The following is a 15,816-nucleotide window of genomic DNA, read 5'->3' as shown; positions in this document are numbered from 1 at the left end:
GCTAATAAGGGCTTAAATCTGCCTCCTATTGGTTTTAGTGGCCACACACTGAAAGTGCTACAATCTTTTAGTTAGACTAGATTTGTCTGCATTTGTTTACAGTCTAACAGAATCATTTATCACCCCACATACCATAAACATACAGCAGGCAATCAGACACACACACACACACACACACACACACACACACACACACACACACACACACACACACACACACACACACACACACACACACACACACACACACACACACACACACACACACACACACACACACACGCTCCCTCCTGTAGTACTGCTGCACTTCCGCAGGGCCATATGGTCTGAGGGATCCCACACCGAGACAGATATGTTGACTAGGCAGCTCATCAAAGGCATGTAGTATGACCCTGCAGAAAACCTTGTGCTTGTCTGTTCAGAGATTCCTGTTCAACATGTAAAAACATTATTTGTATGTGATTTGCTTTACACAGTATAGTACAATCTCAGTTTTTTTTTCAGTCAGGTTTTTTCAGATCAATCTGAACATAGGGTTTGACACAGTTTTTTAGATTTTAGATTAGTTCTGTATTTTGTTTTTTATGTAGACCAGAGACAAAAATATAATGAAAATGGCCAAATGCTGCATGTGCACATTGAGTTTGATTTGACAGTTTCTGGTAAAGGTGCACATAGGCCACGTTCACCTTCTGTTTTCTGCCAAAAAAGATAACTGCCAAATATGGTGTGTTCATAATATTAAGAGTGAGAGAGAAAGAGAGAGAGAGAGAGAGAGAGAGAGAAAGAGCACATCACAGACATGCATCAAAAAAGGCCACAGAAAGATTCAACCTCTGTGGGAAATATTGACATAACAAAGACTAAAATGAATGTGTCAACCAAAGAGAAGTTTTTCATCACACTGAAAATCTCTAAATTTATTGTGGAGGTACATAAGGTTTAAGATTATAACAAATTATGATTTTTCTAATTATGGGTCCTTGAGGGCTTGTAAAATTCAATGGAGACTGTCACAGGCTCAGGTATTTTGCCTGTATTTCCTTTGCAAAGCACATACTGAGCCTCTGTGTTCAGATCTGCGAACAGCGCTGTGCAACATTCCCTGATAAACATTATCTCCAACATTCTCAGACCCAGCACACATTTATTTACATGGACGTAGAAATGTGCCTTTTTCCCCCAAAAATACCTCACCAGTCTGCAAATGAGAAGAACGGATATATTTGATTGGACGTTCATTGAGATTCCTCCACTGCCGCACTTACTTAGCTTCTCTCCCTCCTGCTCTTTCTTCATCCTCCCCTTCCCCAGCCTCCCTTTTCTGCCCCTTTCTGCCCCCAAAAATCCCACAAATAAATAGAAAGCCCTAACTCAGCTGCTGGCGAGCACCATGAATTTTCTAGCCATCCACTCACATCCTGAGTCGGGAAAGGAAAAATAAGGGGGGAAGCCAAGATTGAAAACAGATGCAGGCAGTCTCTGCAGGAGAGAGAGAGAGAGAGAGAGAGAGAGAGAGAGAGAGAGAGGGAGAGAGAGAGAGGGAAAGAGGGAGTGAGAGAGAGCTTTTTCAGCAGAGCTGCAAACCCTGAAAGAAAGACATATGTCTGACTCTCCCTATCAAACTGGGGCAAAGTAATCTACTTTCTGAGATTTATAGGAGACTTGCAATCAATTAAGATGTATCCATCCGTTTGTGACGTATTTGGCTGTGTTTTTTAGGAAGTGTGTATGGCTAGTTTGCAAAAAAAATTAGCTCTGTTCTAAAAGGCAAATGTAAACAGGACAGCGGTTATCATCTTTTGTGAACTGTCGCGCTTTGAGAAGTGGTGGGAGCTGCCTTGGACATTCTGAGCTTTGGTGATTCCTCACACTGTTGAAATTTCCGAACGGTTCCTGCAGTGAACAGGAAGACATTAAAACCAGTCGCTGAGCTCCTTTTTGTAGCCCTGAGGATCTTATGCACTTCATGTAAGAGGTATGATGAATCTTATTTTCCCTGTAGTTTCTCTCTCTCTCTCTCTCTCTCTCTCTCTCTCTCTCTCTCTCTCTGTCTGTCTCCTCCATACCATCTCTCATGTTGGTCAATGATGTGTTTTGGTAATGTAGGCATGCCTCTTTTGTTATGGCTAATTATGAAAAGCATGCAAACTTGCAGAAAGAAATGTTGTTTCCTTAAGTGCTATGTGATCATATGTTTACAATGGTCAATTATCCTCATGTACGCCTTTGAGGAATTTCCTGGAATTTCCATTTACTCCAATGCACTCACTAAAGAATGCAAATCAATGGCTACCATAATGTCCTGTCTGGAAGTTAAAGAGTCATTCTGTCAGCAATGATAAAGTGAATGTACTTCCATCAAGTTTCTTTCACCTCAATTTCAAAACAAGACACTTTAAAAATGTGTTCTTATGTGTGAATGAACTTATTCTCTCCCAGTGTTTACACAACCGCACACACAGAATTGTAGACATTGTATAGACTGGAAATTCAAAGCATGGAGCTTTCAGAGCAAAGAGTGTATGATTGCTTGGAAGAGTCAGCCTTCCTCACTGGGGCTGGTCGCTGCCATGACCAGTGAATCATTTAATTGCAATAACAGATTGGAAGCACAGCCGTTTCAGTCTCCTGCTGCCCCGTGTTTACACAGAGATCCAGCTTCTCCAGCACAGGACATAGGGGCGTCTTTGTGGAAATGAAGTTGGAGAGCCGTGTCAATAAGAAAGAATTCAAAATACATATATGTCCTTCCCTGTGTTTTATTTTCAGAGCAGGGACTTTCTGGCAAGTCCATTAAGGAGATTATCCAGCCTGTGACATTTTTTTTGTAGAAACCACATCCAAAATGCCTTCAAGTGAGTTACGTTGGATTGTAAAAACAGATGCCTGCTTTAAGGCCCCACCACAGTTAACTGTTGAGCCTGACCATTAAAAACGCCAGGGGCTGTGACAGGATTTGAAGTGGAATTATGTTTGGTATACAGTTACATAACAGCAGATTTGTTTGCTGCAAAGTTTTACATTGTGCTGTTATTCAGCAGGTATGTCCCTTTTCATTATTGAAAAGTGTAGATGATGTGGCTACAAGAGAATATAGCAATGCTATGAATGTCTATATCATTTGCATGTGATCTTTTCAAAGTGTTACTGGTTAGTGATGCTGCCTGCGTCCATACATAGAGCGAATGCAAGGCCTCTATGGTGACCTAGCCTGGTCACCGTGGAATGTTCTGGAACTGAGTTGACTTCAGCCTCAGGACAGCAGCTCTTCTGGGGGAGACATGGAGAAAGCCATTATCAGGCATAATTTATCCACAGTGAAGCAAAAACAAAGCTCTGAAAAGTCCCTATTGAGTCATCGCAAAGTAGTGAAGAATATGCCAGAATCATCAAAAGATAGCATCTGGTGCCTGTCTGTAGTTGGCCTGTCCAACAGATGAAGCATAGCATAGTTCTGCTTACTTTAAGCTGCCATGTCAGGGCATGCTAGGTCAGTGGTCTGCTCTTCAATATAGTTAGTCATTCATACACCCACATAAGAATTTGGCCAATTTGTCAAGATCCCTCAACTTGTGATAACCTCAACCAGTGCAGGGATTTTCCCATCTAAAACATCACACCAGAAATGAAAGCAATATCCTGTGAGAATGTTTTGGAATTAATATGTTGGTCCTTTACAATCTTCCACAATATTTAGAAATAATCTTGACCCAAATGTTTGTTTTTGTTATTTGCCTGACAGAGAGTGCTTTATTTGGACTGTGAGCTAATCCTCGGTCACATTTTTGTGACAGGATGTGTGTGTTTTTCTTTTTGCAGTACAGACTTTTATGTTATTTATGGGTACCATTTTAGTTGCAGATGCCTGGTATTTTATGTCAAATCAGGAAATGAATGTTTCATCACCATAAACGTTTGATCTGTACTGAATGACTAAGTGTTTCTTTGCAGTATTGCTTCATTCCAAATGTTAAGTGGAGTCGGCCATTGGAGTTTTCTCTCTCATTTAGTTTGCAGACTGAAAGTCTCCCTAAACAAATTATTTGGTATCAAATGTAGCTTCATGTAGCAAACTAACTTTAAATTCTTGGTTTGCTTTACTACATTAAAGTAGAGCTCTTCAGATTGAATTGAACTGAATAGAATCTATCTGAGTGGTTTGCCAATGAAAATGCCATGTACATGGGCACACTTGGCACCATGTTTGTTTGAAGCTTGGATGTCAACTGTTCTCTCGTAAAAAAAACATTATGTGAGGAGGCAGGAGCTCCCATAGATTTACAAACCGGTCACACAGCAGTGAAGGTGGTGAGGTTTTGTCTACAGGTCCTCCCTCTAATGCCCCGTCTGCTCTAGAGCTTTCATAAAACGCTGGACGGCATCCTTGACATCTTTGGCTCCGTACCCTGCTGGCTGTCCAAGCTGGATTATACCAGTTTCAAAGGAGCCATCTAGCCCCCCCCTTTTTTCCAGCTAAATCAAAGAATGCAGAGCCAAAGTTGTACTTCTAAACTAAAGGTAGGGAAAAGAATAAATCCTAACATTGGGACAGAAGTTGTCAGAAGGTTCCCTTTTCGACAGTTTTCTTCACAGATTTACTTCTCTGTTAACTTGAGTTCTACTGTCTACTTCTTTACCAGGCAGTGGAGATGAACAGTGTGCAGTGAATAGCAGGCTGTAGTGTCCAGTGTCCACAGGCATTGTCCTCAGGTTTTGGAGCTACTTTAGAGGCAAGAGGCGGGAGTTAGAGGCAATTCAATATGTGTGTTATGAATGCAGAGAGAAGCACCAGCTGGGGCGACTCTTACCCAGATGCTGTTGAGTCGTTGGCGGCCAGTCAGTAGTATCTTGGATGCTCCAAACACCAAATGCTATTTGAGCACCTCTCTATGTTCCTGTCTGTTCTCTCTTCTCTCTCTCTCTCTCTCTCTCTCTCTCTCTCTCTCTCTTTCTCTCTGTCTCTCTGTCTCTCTCCCTCTCTCTGTCTTTGTGCTTTGTCTTCTTTGATCTAAGTTTAATTGCTTCCAGAGCCGGGGTTCTCTCTGTTCACCCCCCCCCCCCCCCCCCCCCCCCCCCCCTTTAAAAACATCACACACAGAGTTTGGTATAATTCAAAGGGCCTATCTCTGGCTCTGTGTGCCCAATGCCTCATAAAACCCTGGAGCTGGGAGGGAGCAGCTCGGCAAGGTGGCCACAGAATATTCTGGATGACCGCATGAAGTCTGCACTTTTTTTGTCCATCCATTTTTTTTCTTGTAAAGAATTCAAAACAACTCCCACATGAGCACATTGTGCTTACTAAAGGACAGTTGCCATGGCCATTGCAAACCCATTTAACATGATCTCTTTGTCTTTACAATCCAAAAGAAACATTAGTAGGTTTTATTGATGTCATAGGCACTCTTAAATTGTTTCGCATATGCAGCAATAAAGTTGACAACAAAGTTTGTTGTTACAGGATAATCCATTACCAATCATCTCTGCACTATGAGGAGCTGCTGGGACAGTGCTTTTGGGGTGTTCTTTGCAGGTAAGATCTGCTTGACCAGTGAAGACTAGACATGCTGAAATGCTGCTCCAATGAATTGTACTGGTGCATAAAATGACTGCGTGACCAGCCTTCAGCCTTTTCTTCCCTTGTTGAAAAGCAACTTAAAGTTAAAATGAATACCCAGACATAATTTGAGACCACACTTCAAATATCACCTGCCAAAACAGAGCTGCTTAGATTTAGTAGAACGACAGAACACAACTTACCACAGATATCTTTTAGGTAAAATCCTCTTTCTCTCCCTCTTCATTCATCAGTGTTACTGCAGCTCTGCCCGGGGGGATGGAGCCTTGAAACCAACCCCAGTAACCCAGAGGTCATTCTGGCCCCTAACTCCTCCCTGACCGTGGTGTGCTCCGGCTGGACTGAGGTGACGTGGCAGACGCCCCACGACTCCAACCTGGAACTGGAGGGACTGGAGGTTGATGACCAGGGGACCTCCAGCGTGCTCCAGCTGAGCAACGTGACCTGGATGCACACAGGGCTGTATGTGTGTGAGGAGCCCGCCGCACGGGAAACCAAGGAGATCTCTGTGTTTGTGCCAGGTAATACACACCTACACGGAAATACAAAGTATATACAGTATACAGTATATTTCTGACACACACACATGCACACACACACAAACACACACATACATACATACAGTATCTGGGTGTGAGTGAGTTTGTGTGTGTTTGTGTATATTCATGGTTATATATAGTATGTATAGACATGTAATATTGATAAACTGCAACATCTGCAGATCTATTGCATGAAATATATTTCATACAATATTGCTTTTATTTTTGCTATGTGTGTTTTAGCAGTGATTAACATAAATGTATTTCTGGTTGTCAGAGCCCATAACATTTTTCACATGCTAAATGAGTGCAGAAGCCACGTTCAAGGATGCGAAATCCACCTTTACCTCCTCCTTGTGTAGACCCTGAGGTGTGGTTTGTCTCCGTGGGGTCATCTCTGGTGATGAAGGAGGGCGAGGAAGGCACCATCCCCTGCGTGGTCACGGATCCTCGCATCAGTGTGACCCTGTATGAGAAAACCAGCCAGACGCCCATCCAGGGACGGTACAGGCCCAGCGAGGGCTTCACCGCTGCCCTCAACGACACCTCCTACATCTGCAGAGGAGTCCTGGATGACCAAGAGAAGGAGTCCCGGGTGTTCTACGTTTTCAGCATCGTAGGTCGGTAGTTTGGTAAAGTAGTATACCGTTGCTACATGGTAGCAGTGAGGCACATTCATGAATATGCGACATACACGCGTCTACAAAGAGCATTTACATTGTTTATACAGTTGTATTTTGTATCGCTTCTAGTTCCACAAAGCATGGATGCATTCATAACTGCTTCGAAGACCGTTGTGAAAGAAGGCGAGCCACTGACCGTGAACTGCACGGTGAAAGGAGCAGAGATTGTTTTCTTTGAGTGGGACTACCCTCGAGAGGAGGTTGGTGAACATAATGTTAGACAATAATTACAGTACGTTTGTACTGGTTTCATGTCAAAATACACTGCAGAGTGTGAGCGTTTAGGATGCGGACAGCTGAGCTATATAATTTGCGCTGTGTCCTCAACCATTGACAGAAAACGCTTGAGCCACTGACGGACTTTCTGCCAAGTCGAGACACTCTGCGCTCCTGCCTAAACATCGCCAATGCCACACTTCAGGACTCCGGCAACTACGTGTGCCGTGTCAATGATACTATGGAGGGCCATTCAGCAATAGACAACATCACCATCACTGTATTACGTGAGCTTTGTCCCTAGTCAGAAAACACATTTTTCAAATGATTTCTTTGCTGTGCATTCATGTCAGAAGAATAATGTAAAAGTATATATAAAACAATGTAATACAGAGAGAATGCATAAAACATTATAACAAACAGATACAGCACATGTATGATATGAGAAGGAACTTCAGTGAAGAATGTAGCTGAGCTTGATCTATGCCATATTTATGGAACCGAAATGGTCTGTCTCTTTAGAGAGAGGCTTTGTTCGACTGGACACAGATCTTCCGGTGAACATCTCTGCCCAGCTTTATGAGAACGTAGAGCTCTATGTGCCCATCGAGGCGTACCCTGCTCCTCAGGTGCGCTGGACCAAAGACAACGAGACTCTCAGTGGCGACTCTGTGACAGTGGACACGAAGAAAGTGCATGGCACCAGGTGAGTTCATTTCCCTCTCTCAGATGATGAATCAAAACCTGATCTGTTCACAGTCAAAATTGATATAAATGAGTTGGCTTTACAATGAACAAAGAGAGTGATTCCCATGTGTTTGTGGTTTCTCCGGGCAGTTATGTGAGCATTTTGACTCTAGTAAGGGTCAGAATGGAGCAGAATGGCCTCTACAAAATCCATGTGTCAAATGAGGATGATTGGAAGGAAGTGACCTTTGAAGTGCAGGTCAAGGGTGAGCTTTGACTGTATTAACATTGCACACATCCCATCCGCACATGGTATAAGTAGGAACTGTAAAGGTATTTAGCAGACGCTTTTACCCAAAGGCCCTTTGCAGTGGATGGGAATCTAACCCAGGTTGTCCACTGTTCCACCATGCCCTACAATGTTATACTACAAATGATGTAATATGAATGCTGTAATATGAATGCTCTTGGTGGATATTGTTGTTTATAGTTGATAAATATCTACAGTGAGAGACAAAAAGTGTCCGTTTGGATTGACAGCAAAGCCCCCCCCCCCCCCCCCCCCCCCCCCCTCTCTCTGCAGCTCCGCCTCAGATCACAGAGCTGTCAGACATCCACATGGACGAAGGCCACGGGGTGCTGTGTTCAGCCGAGGGTGTCCCCACGCCGACCATCTACTGGTACAGCTGTCGGAGCTCACAGAGGTCAGCACAGGAGACTGGGGTTGCATGGGAAGCAAATGTGTCCAATTCAAACGTGCTCCTCTAGAGGTCAGCACAGCATGCACGTAACCAGTAAACAGCTTTGGGTGATGCTGAAGCAAGACTCTCAGTTTCATATACAAAGTATTGGTACAGAAATGAAACTGAGATGTTCCCAGCTGTTGTATGAGTATTGGCTTTAAAAACATCTGGAATATTCATTTCAATGAAGTTGCATGTGTTTTTGTTGTCTGCTGTTACTGTTGTGTTTACTGAAGCAAGTTTGATCACATCCTCTCTAGATGCAGTAATAAAACGACCCCTTGGAAGCTTCTCATCCCCGACCCTGAAAACATCGACATCCAGACGAATGTGACGGAGGCGGGGGGCCGTGGCAAGAGCCGCGTGCGTAGCGTGGTGACGTTCCAGCGCATGGACGACATCACCTCAGTGCGGTGTGAAGCACGCAACGACAGAGGCCGCAGAGCCTGGGACATCAAACTAGTGTCCAACTGTAAGTGTGTTGTGCCAACCTTCCATTAACATACAACCTTGCTTAACATATAACCAACTTGGTTATATCTTGTGAATAGATGAAAAGTGATTGGTCTACATGTTTTGTTGTACATCTGCTGTACATACATGTAACCCCCAGCTGTCATCTCTGTGTCGGCAGCTCTTTCTTCTCAAGTGGCTGTGATGGCTGCTGTGCTAGCCTTGGTGGTCATCGCAGTCATTTTCCTCATCATCCTAATTGCTGTTTGGAGAAAGGTAATGATCCATCCTTACCCTACATAGACCGCAGCAATGATAGATTTCACGTCTGGTCAGACATCCATCATCACAGCTACATTTTGAGCACAGGACATGACTAACAGCACATGTTTTTGTTTAGAAACCTCGCTATGAGATCCGATGGAAGGTGATTGAGTCTGTGAGTTCAGATGGCCATGAGTATACCTATATGGACCCTATGGCTCTACCTTATGATTCAGTTTGGGAAGTACCTCGCGACAGCCTTGTTTTGGGTAAGGACACAGGATGCAGGTTTTTCCCATGGTTGCACAATCGATACGTGCTCTGTGAAACTGGAAAATCATGTATGTTGAAAGAGCCTAAGAATTAATTAGATCTTCTTTACTGGCAAACTGGATGTCAGATTGTGATGTGATACTGTGTCCCTTCAGGTCATACTCTAGGGTCTGGGGCCTTTGGGAGGGTGGTTGAGGCCACTGCCTATGGCCTGGGCCCCTCTCAGTCCACCACTAAAGTCGCAGTGAAGATGCTGAAGTGTGAGTCTCAGGCTATGAATACATCTCTGATCTACGCATTGTTTTTCTGACGACACGGAATCGCGTGAACATAAAGTAATGGCAACCCCTCTTCCCGTTTTTTTTTTTTGTTTTGTTTTGTTAAACTTGCAGCTACTGCAAGGAGAAGTGAGACTCAGGCTCTGATTTCTGAACTCAAGATTATGAGTCACTTGGGGCCCCACCTAAACATTGTCAATCTGCTGGGGGCATGCACAAAGCGAGGTGGGCACAATGCACCACAAGTCATATACACACTGCACTCAGCCCAAGTCCAAAGTTTAAAGCTTTTGACGAATACATTTTGTTTTCTCTTTCACAGTTCAAGAAAATAAAAATATGTGCCAGTGGCCCGTTGTAATAATAATATAATTATTATATATCAGCATAATGGATTTCTAGTGTGTTAAGTCCTAAATGTGCATCTCAAATAATGCTTCTTTTATTCGTATCCAAGGTCCTATCTACCTCATAACTGAGTACTGTCGTTATGGTGACCTGGTGGACTACCTTCACCGTAACAAGCACACCTTCCTACAGTACTACACCGACAAGAACCGCAGGGACACCGAAATGTGCCGGGAAAATGCAGACAGTGCAGGCAACACTCAGGGCAAAAGGTATGAGAAACTATATGATGTTTTTGTTCTATATAAATACCAGATTTTTGTGGACTGAGTTAAATAAAAAAAAATGATATTACTGTACATCAGTGTATCCTTCATGCTTAAGATGATGTTTGTCTATATTAAGTGTATTTTATATACTTCTTGTAAGCGTGTTCAAATCAAAGGCATGTTTGTCATGAGCATTTACTTGGTTGAACTGGTAGTAAAAAGCCAGAGGAGTTACTGCTGTATGTTCCTTTGAGCACCACTGCTACCTCTTGTCTCTCTCTTGCAGTGAGTCTGATGGGGGGTACATGGACATGGCCAAGGAGGACTCGTTGGAATATGTGCCTATGCAAGAACTGACTGATACTATCAAATATGCTGAAATTGAACCTTCTGTTTATGAAACGCCCTACCAACAAGAAAACTACCAGGGACAAGGTAAATGACACAGGTGCATGAGTACAATTGCATTCATTCATTGTCATTTCATGCCACTCGTATTTGATCATCATTGTCCCACGAAAAAACTTTGATCTGATGGAAAGCTGCGAAAATGGTGCAAATGTTGCCCAACAGACTTCACAAACATGAAAAAAATAAATAGTTTCTGTAAGTAGCAGCAACATGTGGCTTTGCATTTGGAGAACAGCCTTATGAGACTTCCCCTTCCACACCTCAATGCAGTTGGTGCTAAACAGTGTGGAAGAAGGGGCCTCTACAAAGCCGCAACTCAAACCTACTGTGTCTTAAAGTTGTTGGGAGAATTTCAACACTTAAACTGGCCAGATGGTGACCATATTCTTCTGTGTCATTTTGAAAGACAGCTTGGCTGGCGTGAAAAGAGAACCATAAATATGTTATTTTTTGGACACGCATCTGTAATGGTCTTAATATCAATAAGTAAATCATATTCTTTGAACACCATGTCATTTGCAAAGCTGCTTTGTTAAGAAAAGAAATAACAAGAGACACAGTAGATGCCAAGATAATTTGTTTTTGTTCCCCACAGATATGTATCTCAAAAATTGATTAATACATTTATTGTTGTATTAATACATAATTGTTTTTTAATCAAAATGTATTAATATTTTTCTGCTCAGGCCAAGAGAGGTCTCTGGCAATCAGTGACTCTCCTATTCTCAGCTACATGGACCTTGTGGGCTTTGGATTCCAAGTGGCCAAAGGAATGGAATTCCTGGCATCTAAAAATGTACTCTGAACAGTTTACTTCTCACAAGCTAGTTTCATTTGCCAAGTTGTTTTTTAATATGATTTTTTTTAGCAATCTTGAGTCAAATGCATAGTATATCCAGTAAAATCAAGGAAATAAATGGAATGGTGATATGATGTGTATCGAATACTTTCTGTCATGAGAGTGGGTTGTCTTGTGGGTGACAGTGTTGTTTATATGCCTGTGTGTGTGTGTGTGTGTGTGTGTGTGTGTGTGTGTGTGTGTGTGTGTGTGTGTGTGTGTGTGTGTGTGTGTGTGTGTGTGTGTGTGTGTGTGTGTGTGTGTGTGTGTGTGTGTGTGTGTGTGTGTGTGTGTGTGCAGTGTGTTCATCGTGACCTTGCTGCCAGGAATGTGCTGATATGCGAAGGGAAGCTTGTGAAGATCTGTGACTTTGGGCTTGCAAGAGACGTCATGAATGATTCCAACTACATCTCAAAAGGCAACGTGAGTCCATAATCCCAGCAGTGGACAGATGGCTTCACCTTTCCCCAAAAATGAATCCTCAGTAGTACTAGCTTAAAGATTACTCAACGATTACTCAACAACATTTATATTTGGGGGAGAAAAAAATTCAACCACTATTGAAGCCGGTTACAAATGACACCAGCTCATCCTTGTTGTTGTGAGCCATTTTGTTATGCTGTTATATGATTCTGAACATTTCTGTAATCTAAATAGAGTAGTACACTCATGGTGGGGTTTCTGCGGGACCGGGTTAAGTTATGACGCATTTAAATGGCTACGTTTTGGGACTGCTTCTGCCAGAGATGTGGCGAGATTGAAGAGGTCTGGCCAGCAGATTCCCTTTCCACTGAGGTTTCTAGGGTTTGGTGATTGAGGTAATGGATGAGGGGGATGTGAAACTACACCCTGGACTTCTGGGTGGAATTACTCCTGCCGCTATGGTTGTTCCACTATAGTGACTGGACAAGGATAAAGACTGCCTTGACCCTTGTTTACATTCTGTGCTTAGCGGAGTAATTGTGTTCCTGGTTTCTTTGCGGCTGCAGACGTTCCTGCCTCTGAAGTGGATGGCACCAGAGAGTATATTCCAGAACTGTTACACTGCCATGAGCGACGTATGGTCTTTTGGCATTCTGTTATGGGAAATCTTCACCCTAGGCATGTAAAAAAAAGACTTTTATACAGGCCCGTGCTGTCATAAATATAGCATGGCTAGAGTCATCTTCAGTCATTTCTTTTTTTGTCTGATGTGTTTGTAGTGTGACAGTGTAAACTTTATCTTATCAGTCTGGTGTGCAAAAATACACTGTTTCAACACCTTTATAGACAAATAGATGTGAGGAACTTAGCTACTCCACATAGCGAGGATCTGCATGAAGCGAGCCCAGCAAGGTGTTGTTTGCACTTCCTTTAACATGCTCGGAATGTTTGACTACATGCTCTCAATTTCTGCATTATTTAAAGTTCTCAAAGTTCTCACTTCTGTTTCTCACATCTTACTTTTAATTCTCATAACTGTTTTTAATAGCAAAGCTTGGTTTGTTAACGAAATGGACACATACAGTATATATAATTTGTTCATGATGTCATGCTGTGTTTACTGTTACCTGAAGGAGGAACACCTTACCCTGACATCCCGATGAATGAACAGTTCTACAATGCCTTAAAGAAAGGCTACAGAATGCCCCGGCCCACACATGCTACTGATGAAATGTAAGTCCCAATACCTGCTTGTAGGGTTCACAATGCGAAAGACTTTTGTGTGAAGATTTTTTTTTTCTCAGTATTCTGCACACAGCAACCTTTCACAATCAATAAAGCTTAATGCTAAATACTATCTTGAATGTTGTCATCTTAGGCTTTCCTGTCAGAAAAACATTAATTACACTTTCTCTTTGCGTTATTACAGTGGGCGTAGTCAGTCAGTCATCATGTGCACACGGCATTTCTTCTTGCATGGAAACAAATAACATGTATTGAAAATTGTCTGTTCTTTATCAATGAGGGAGTACTTTTTTTTGACAGATATGAGATTATGTGCAAGTGCTGGAATGAGAAGTTTGAAAAAAGACCCCCATTCTCTCTTCTGGGACATTCTTTGGGAAGCATGTTAACCGACAGCTATAAGAAGGTATACAGTGCACCTTGTTCAAAGCAACGCACAACACAACACTGAATTGAGTTGCAAATCACATCGCAAATGTCCTTTTTTGATTAATACGACGTGTATGTGAAATGATGTTGCAGAGGTACTACCAGGTGAACGAAAACTTCTTCAAGAGCGACCACCCTGCTGTGATGCGCAGAAGACCGGCACAGCCTGACGCAAACTACGCAGACACTCCAGAACTTGTGGGGAGTGGGGAGGAGATGACCCCGGCTGGTAGTGATACCTTCAGTGAATACATCGTCCCTATTCCAGACATCAACGCCAAAGCAGCCTGTGAACTGGACGATACAGCCTCGCTAAGCACCTCAAGGTAAAGCGTTGCAAAGAAAGCGACACTCTCTTGGATAATGTCTATTCACATTGCTTCAAGAGTAAGAGTACCTAAACTTGTTTTTAGAGGGTTGCAGCTGTAAGTACATAGTTTTATAAATATGTCATAGAATTATTCATCCCAAATGTCCCAGAAGGCCATTGTTTGTTTACTGTGTCTGATTCATAATGTCATAGTGATTAAGTAGACAGGAGACGAAGTTCTGAGTGTTCTATTGGCTCAGAGAAAATGGCATTGCCGGCCATCTTCATTTTTCCCATTTTCTCAATATGCCCTCTCCTTCACCAGCCCCCAGAGCCCTGAGGACAACACAAGCACAGCGTCGGTGGGTTTCCCTGAGGCAATTGTTGTGGAGGTATGCCCAGCCCCAGAGGAGCCGGCCGGCCATGAGAACGCAACCGTTCCAGAAGAGGAGCAAGGTCCCTCGCCCGAACAAGAACCTCAAGATGAAGAACAAATTGAGGAACCCTCTCTTCCTGACGCTCCAGAGGAGTCGGCGAGCCCGGGGCAAGAGGGGCAACAGGAGGAAGCTACTTGCACACCAGAAATTGAAGAAAGTTTTCTGTAACGTCTTGGGAATAATTGTGCTGATTCAGTGAAAGGTTGTGTATGACAAATAAGGGAAATGCATGTGTTTCATATGGAAGATGTCAAGGTGCTTTGGAATATGGGTCTCTGCCCCTTGATCTGTTGTTGTATGTGATATATGCAGCACATTCAAACTATACCATACACAGTCAAACAAAACAAAATCAGTAACCTGATGTAATTGCACTCATATACTATTTTTCAGGTTTATTATGTGCTTTTTATGTAAACATGTATGAATGAATATTTGCAGTAACTCACCAGATGAGGTGCAGGTACTTTGTCTCCTTTCAGGTAATCTGTAGCTGTATGTGATCCACATCGGTCTTACAGCTGCAGCTGGTAAATACCTTTACACAGAGTACTACTACCATGACAATGTTTTTACCGAGAACCCAAGTGACCCTGGAGGCTCTTGGATTGAGCCTGCTATCTTAACATAGAAAGTGATGCTGCATAGTATATTCATATTTAGAGGATTCAGTATTTTAATGCCGTTTGTTGGAAGAAAAACGATCACTTATTCACCACCAGCAGCTAATACAGTGCTTCAGTTCTGCAGCGTTTTGTTGATGTGTCCGCTCAGAGTTATTTGTAAATTGTGCACTTTAGAAATCTGAGTTGTAATTACGTTTGGTACCTCATAAATGTGGAGGAAATACCTGCATAGGATAGACGTGTACTTACTACTTACAGTTTGTGAGTAATTGTGAAGTGTGCTGAGGGGAAATGCACAAAGACTTAGTTTTAAGTAGTATCTTGCTCAAGTATCTTAAGTGAGGTATTACACTGGTCCAAATGTAATGTCTAACAGAATGGATATTTCAGTGCTCTGCTTTATGCAAATGCAACATATTGTTATATATAAATGTTCAACTTATATACACTTGATTTAAACTGTTATTGTTTAGAATATAATTTTCTTTGGAAGTTTTGACCAAATTTGACATGGTACTACAAGGCTTCCACTGACATAATCCTACTGCTTGGGGACATACTAAGTCTATATGTTTAAGTCTTACCAATCAGTTAAAAAAAAGATATTTATAATGTAACTCCTGTAATATGTAGTCACTTGTTACGTATTTCTTTACAACTCTCATTAAAATGTATAGATGTATATTACTGTATATTTTTATTCCAAAATACAAAGACAGCGTAATGAGTGAACAATAAAGATATTTACTCAGGAAAAAATGAATAT

General features: G+C 42.3%; 1 protein-coding gene across 1 annotated transcript; it reads left to right on the top strand.

Annotated features, from left to right (window-relative positions):
• The first annotated feature begins 1,138 nt into the window (after positions 1-1,138).
• Positions 1,139-15,809, top strand: LOC105904594 (platelet-derived growth factor receptor beta-like). The gene is made up of 23 exons (XM_031571368.2): positions 1,139-1,978; positions 5,462-5,533; positions 5,812-6,099; positions 6,480-6,737; positions 6,870-7,000; positions 7,138-7,303; positions 7,539-7,722; positions 7,854-7,969; positions 8,287-8,407; positions 8,707-8,918; positions 9,081-9,175; positions 9,300-9,432; positions 9,592-9,696; positions 9,829-9,939; positions 10,172-10,334; positions 10,618-10,766; positions 11,429-11,538; positions 11,881-12,003; positions 12,570-12,681; positions 13,137-13,236; positions 13,549-13,654; positions 13,771-14,003; positions 14,313-15,809. The coding sequence occupies exons 2-23, from the start codon at positions 5,491-5,493 to the stop codon at positions 14,590-14,592; spliced, it is 3,339 nt and encodes a 1,112-aa protein (XP_031427228.1). The 5' UTR covers positions 1,139-1,978; positions 5,462-5,490; the 3' UTR covers positions 14,593-15,809.
• Positions 15,810-15,816: the final 7 nt, after the last annotated feature.

This window comes from Clupea harengus, chromosome 8, assembly GCF_900700415.2.
Source record: "Clupea harengus chromosome 8, Ch_v2.0.2, whole genome shotgun sequence".
Classification (NCBI taxonomy): Eukaryota; Metazoa; Chordata; class Actinopteri; order Clupeiformes; family Clupeidae; genus Clupea; species Clupea harengus.
This window is presented reverse-complemented; position numbering and strand designations above follow the sequence as displayed.

What these genes read in the sequence shown, in the direction of transcription:
- LOC105904594 (XM_031571368.2), top strand. Translation starts at nt 5,491, where the DNA reads ATGAGGAGCTGCTGGGACAGTGCTTTTGGGGTGTTCTTTGCAG. An exon ending in TTTTGGGGTGTTCTTTGCAG is followed by an intron (nt 5,534 to 5,811) that starts GTAAGATCTGCT and finishes TTCATTCATCAG; the next exon opens with TGTTACTGCAGCTCTGCCCG. An exon ending in AAGAAAGTGCATGGCACCAG is followed by an intron (nt 7,723 to 7,853) that starts GTGAGTTCATTT and finishes TTCTCCGGGCAG; the next exon opens with TTATGTGAGCATTTTGACTC.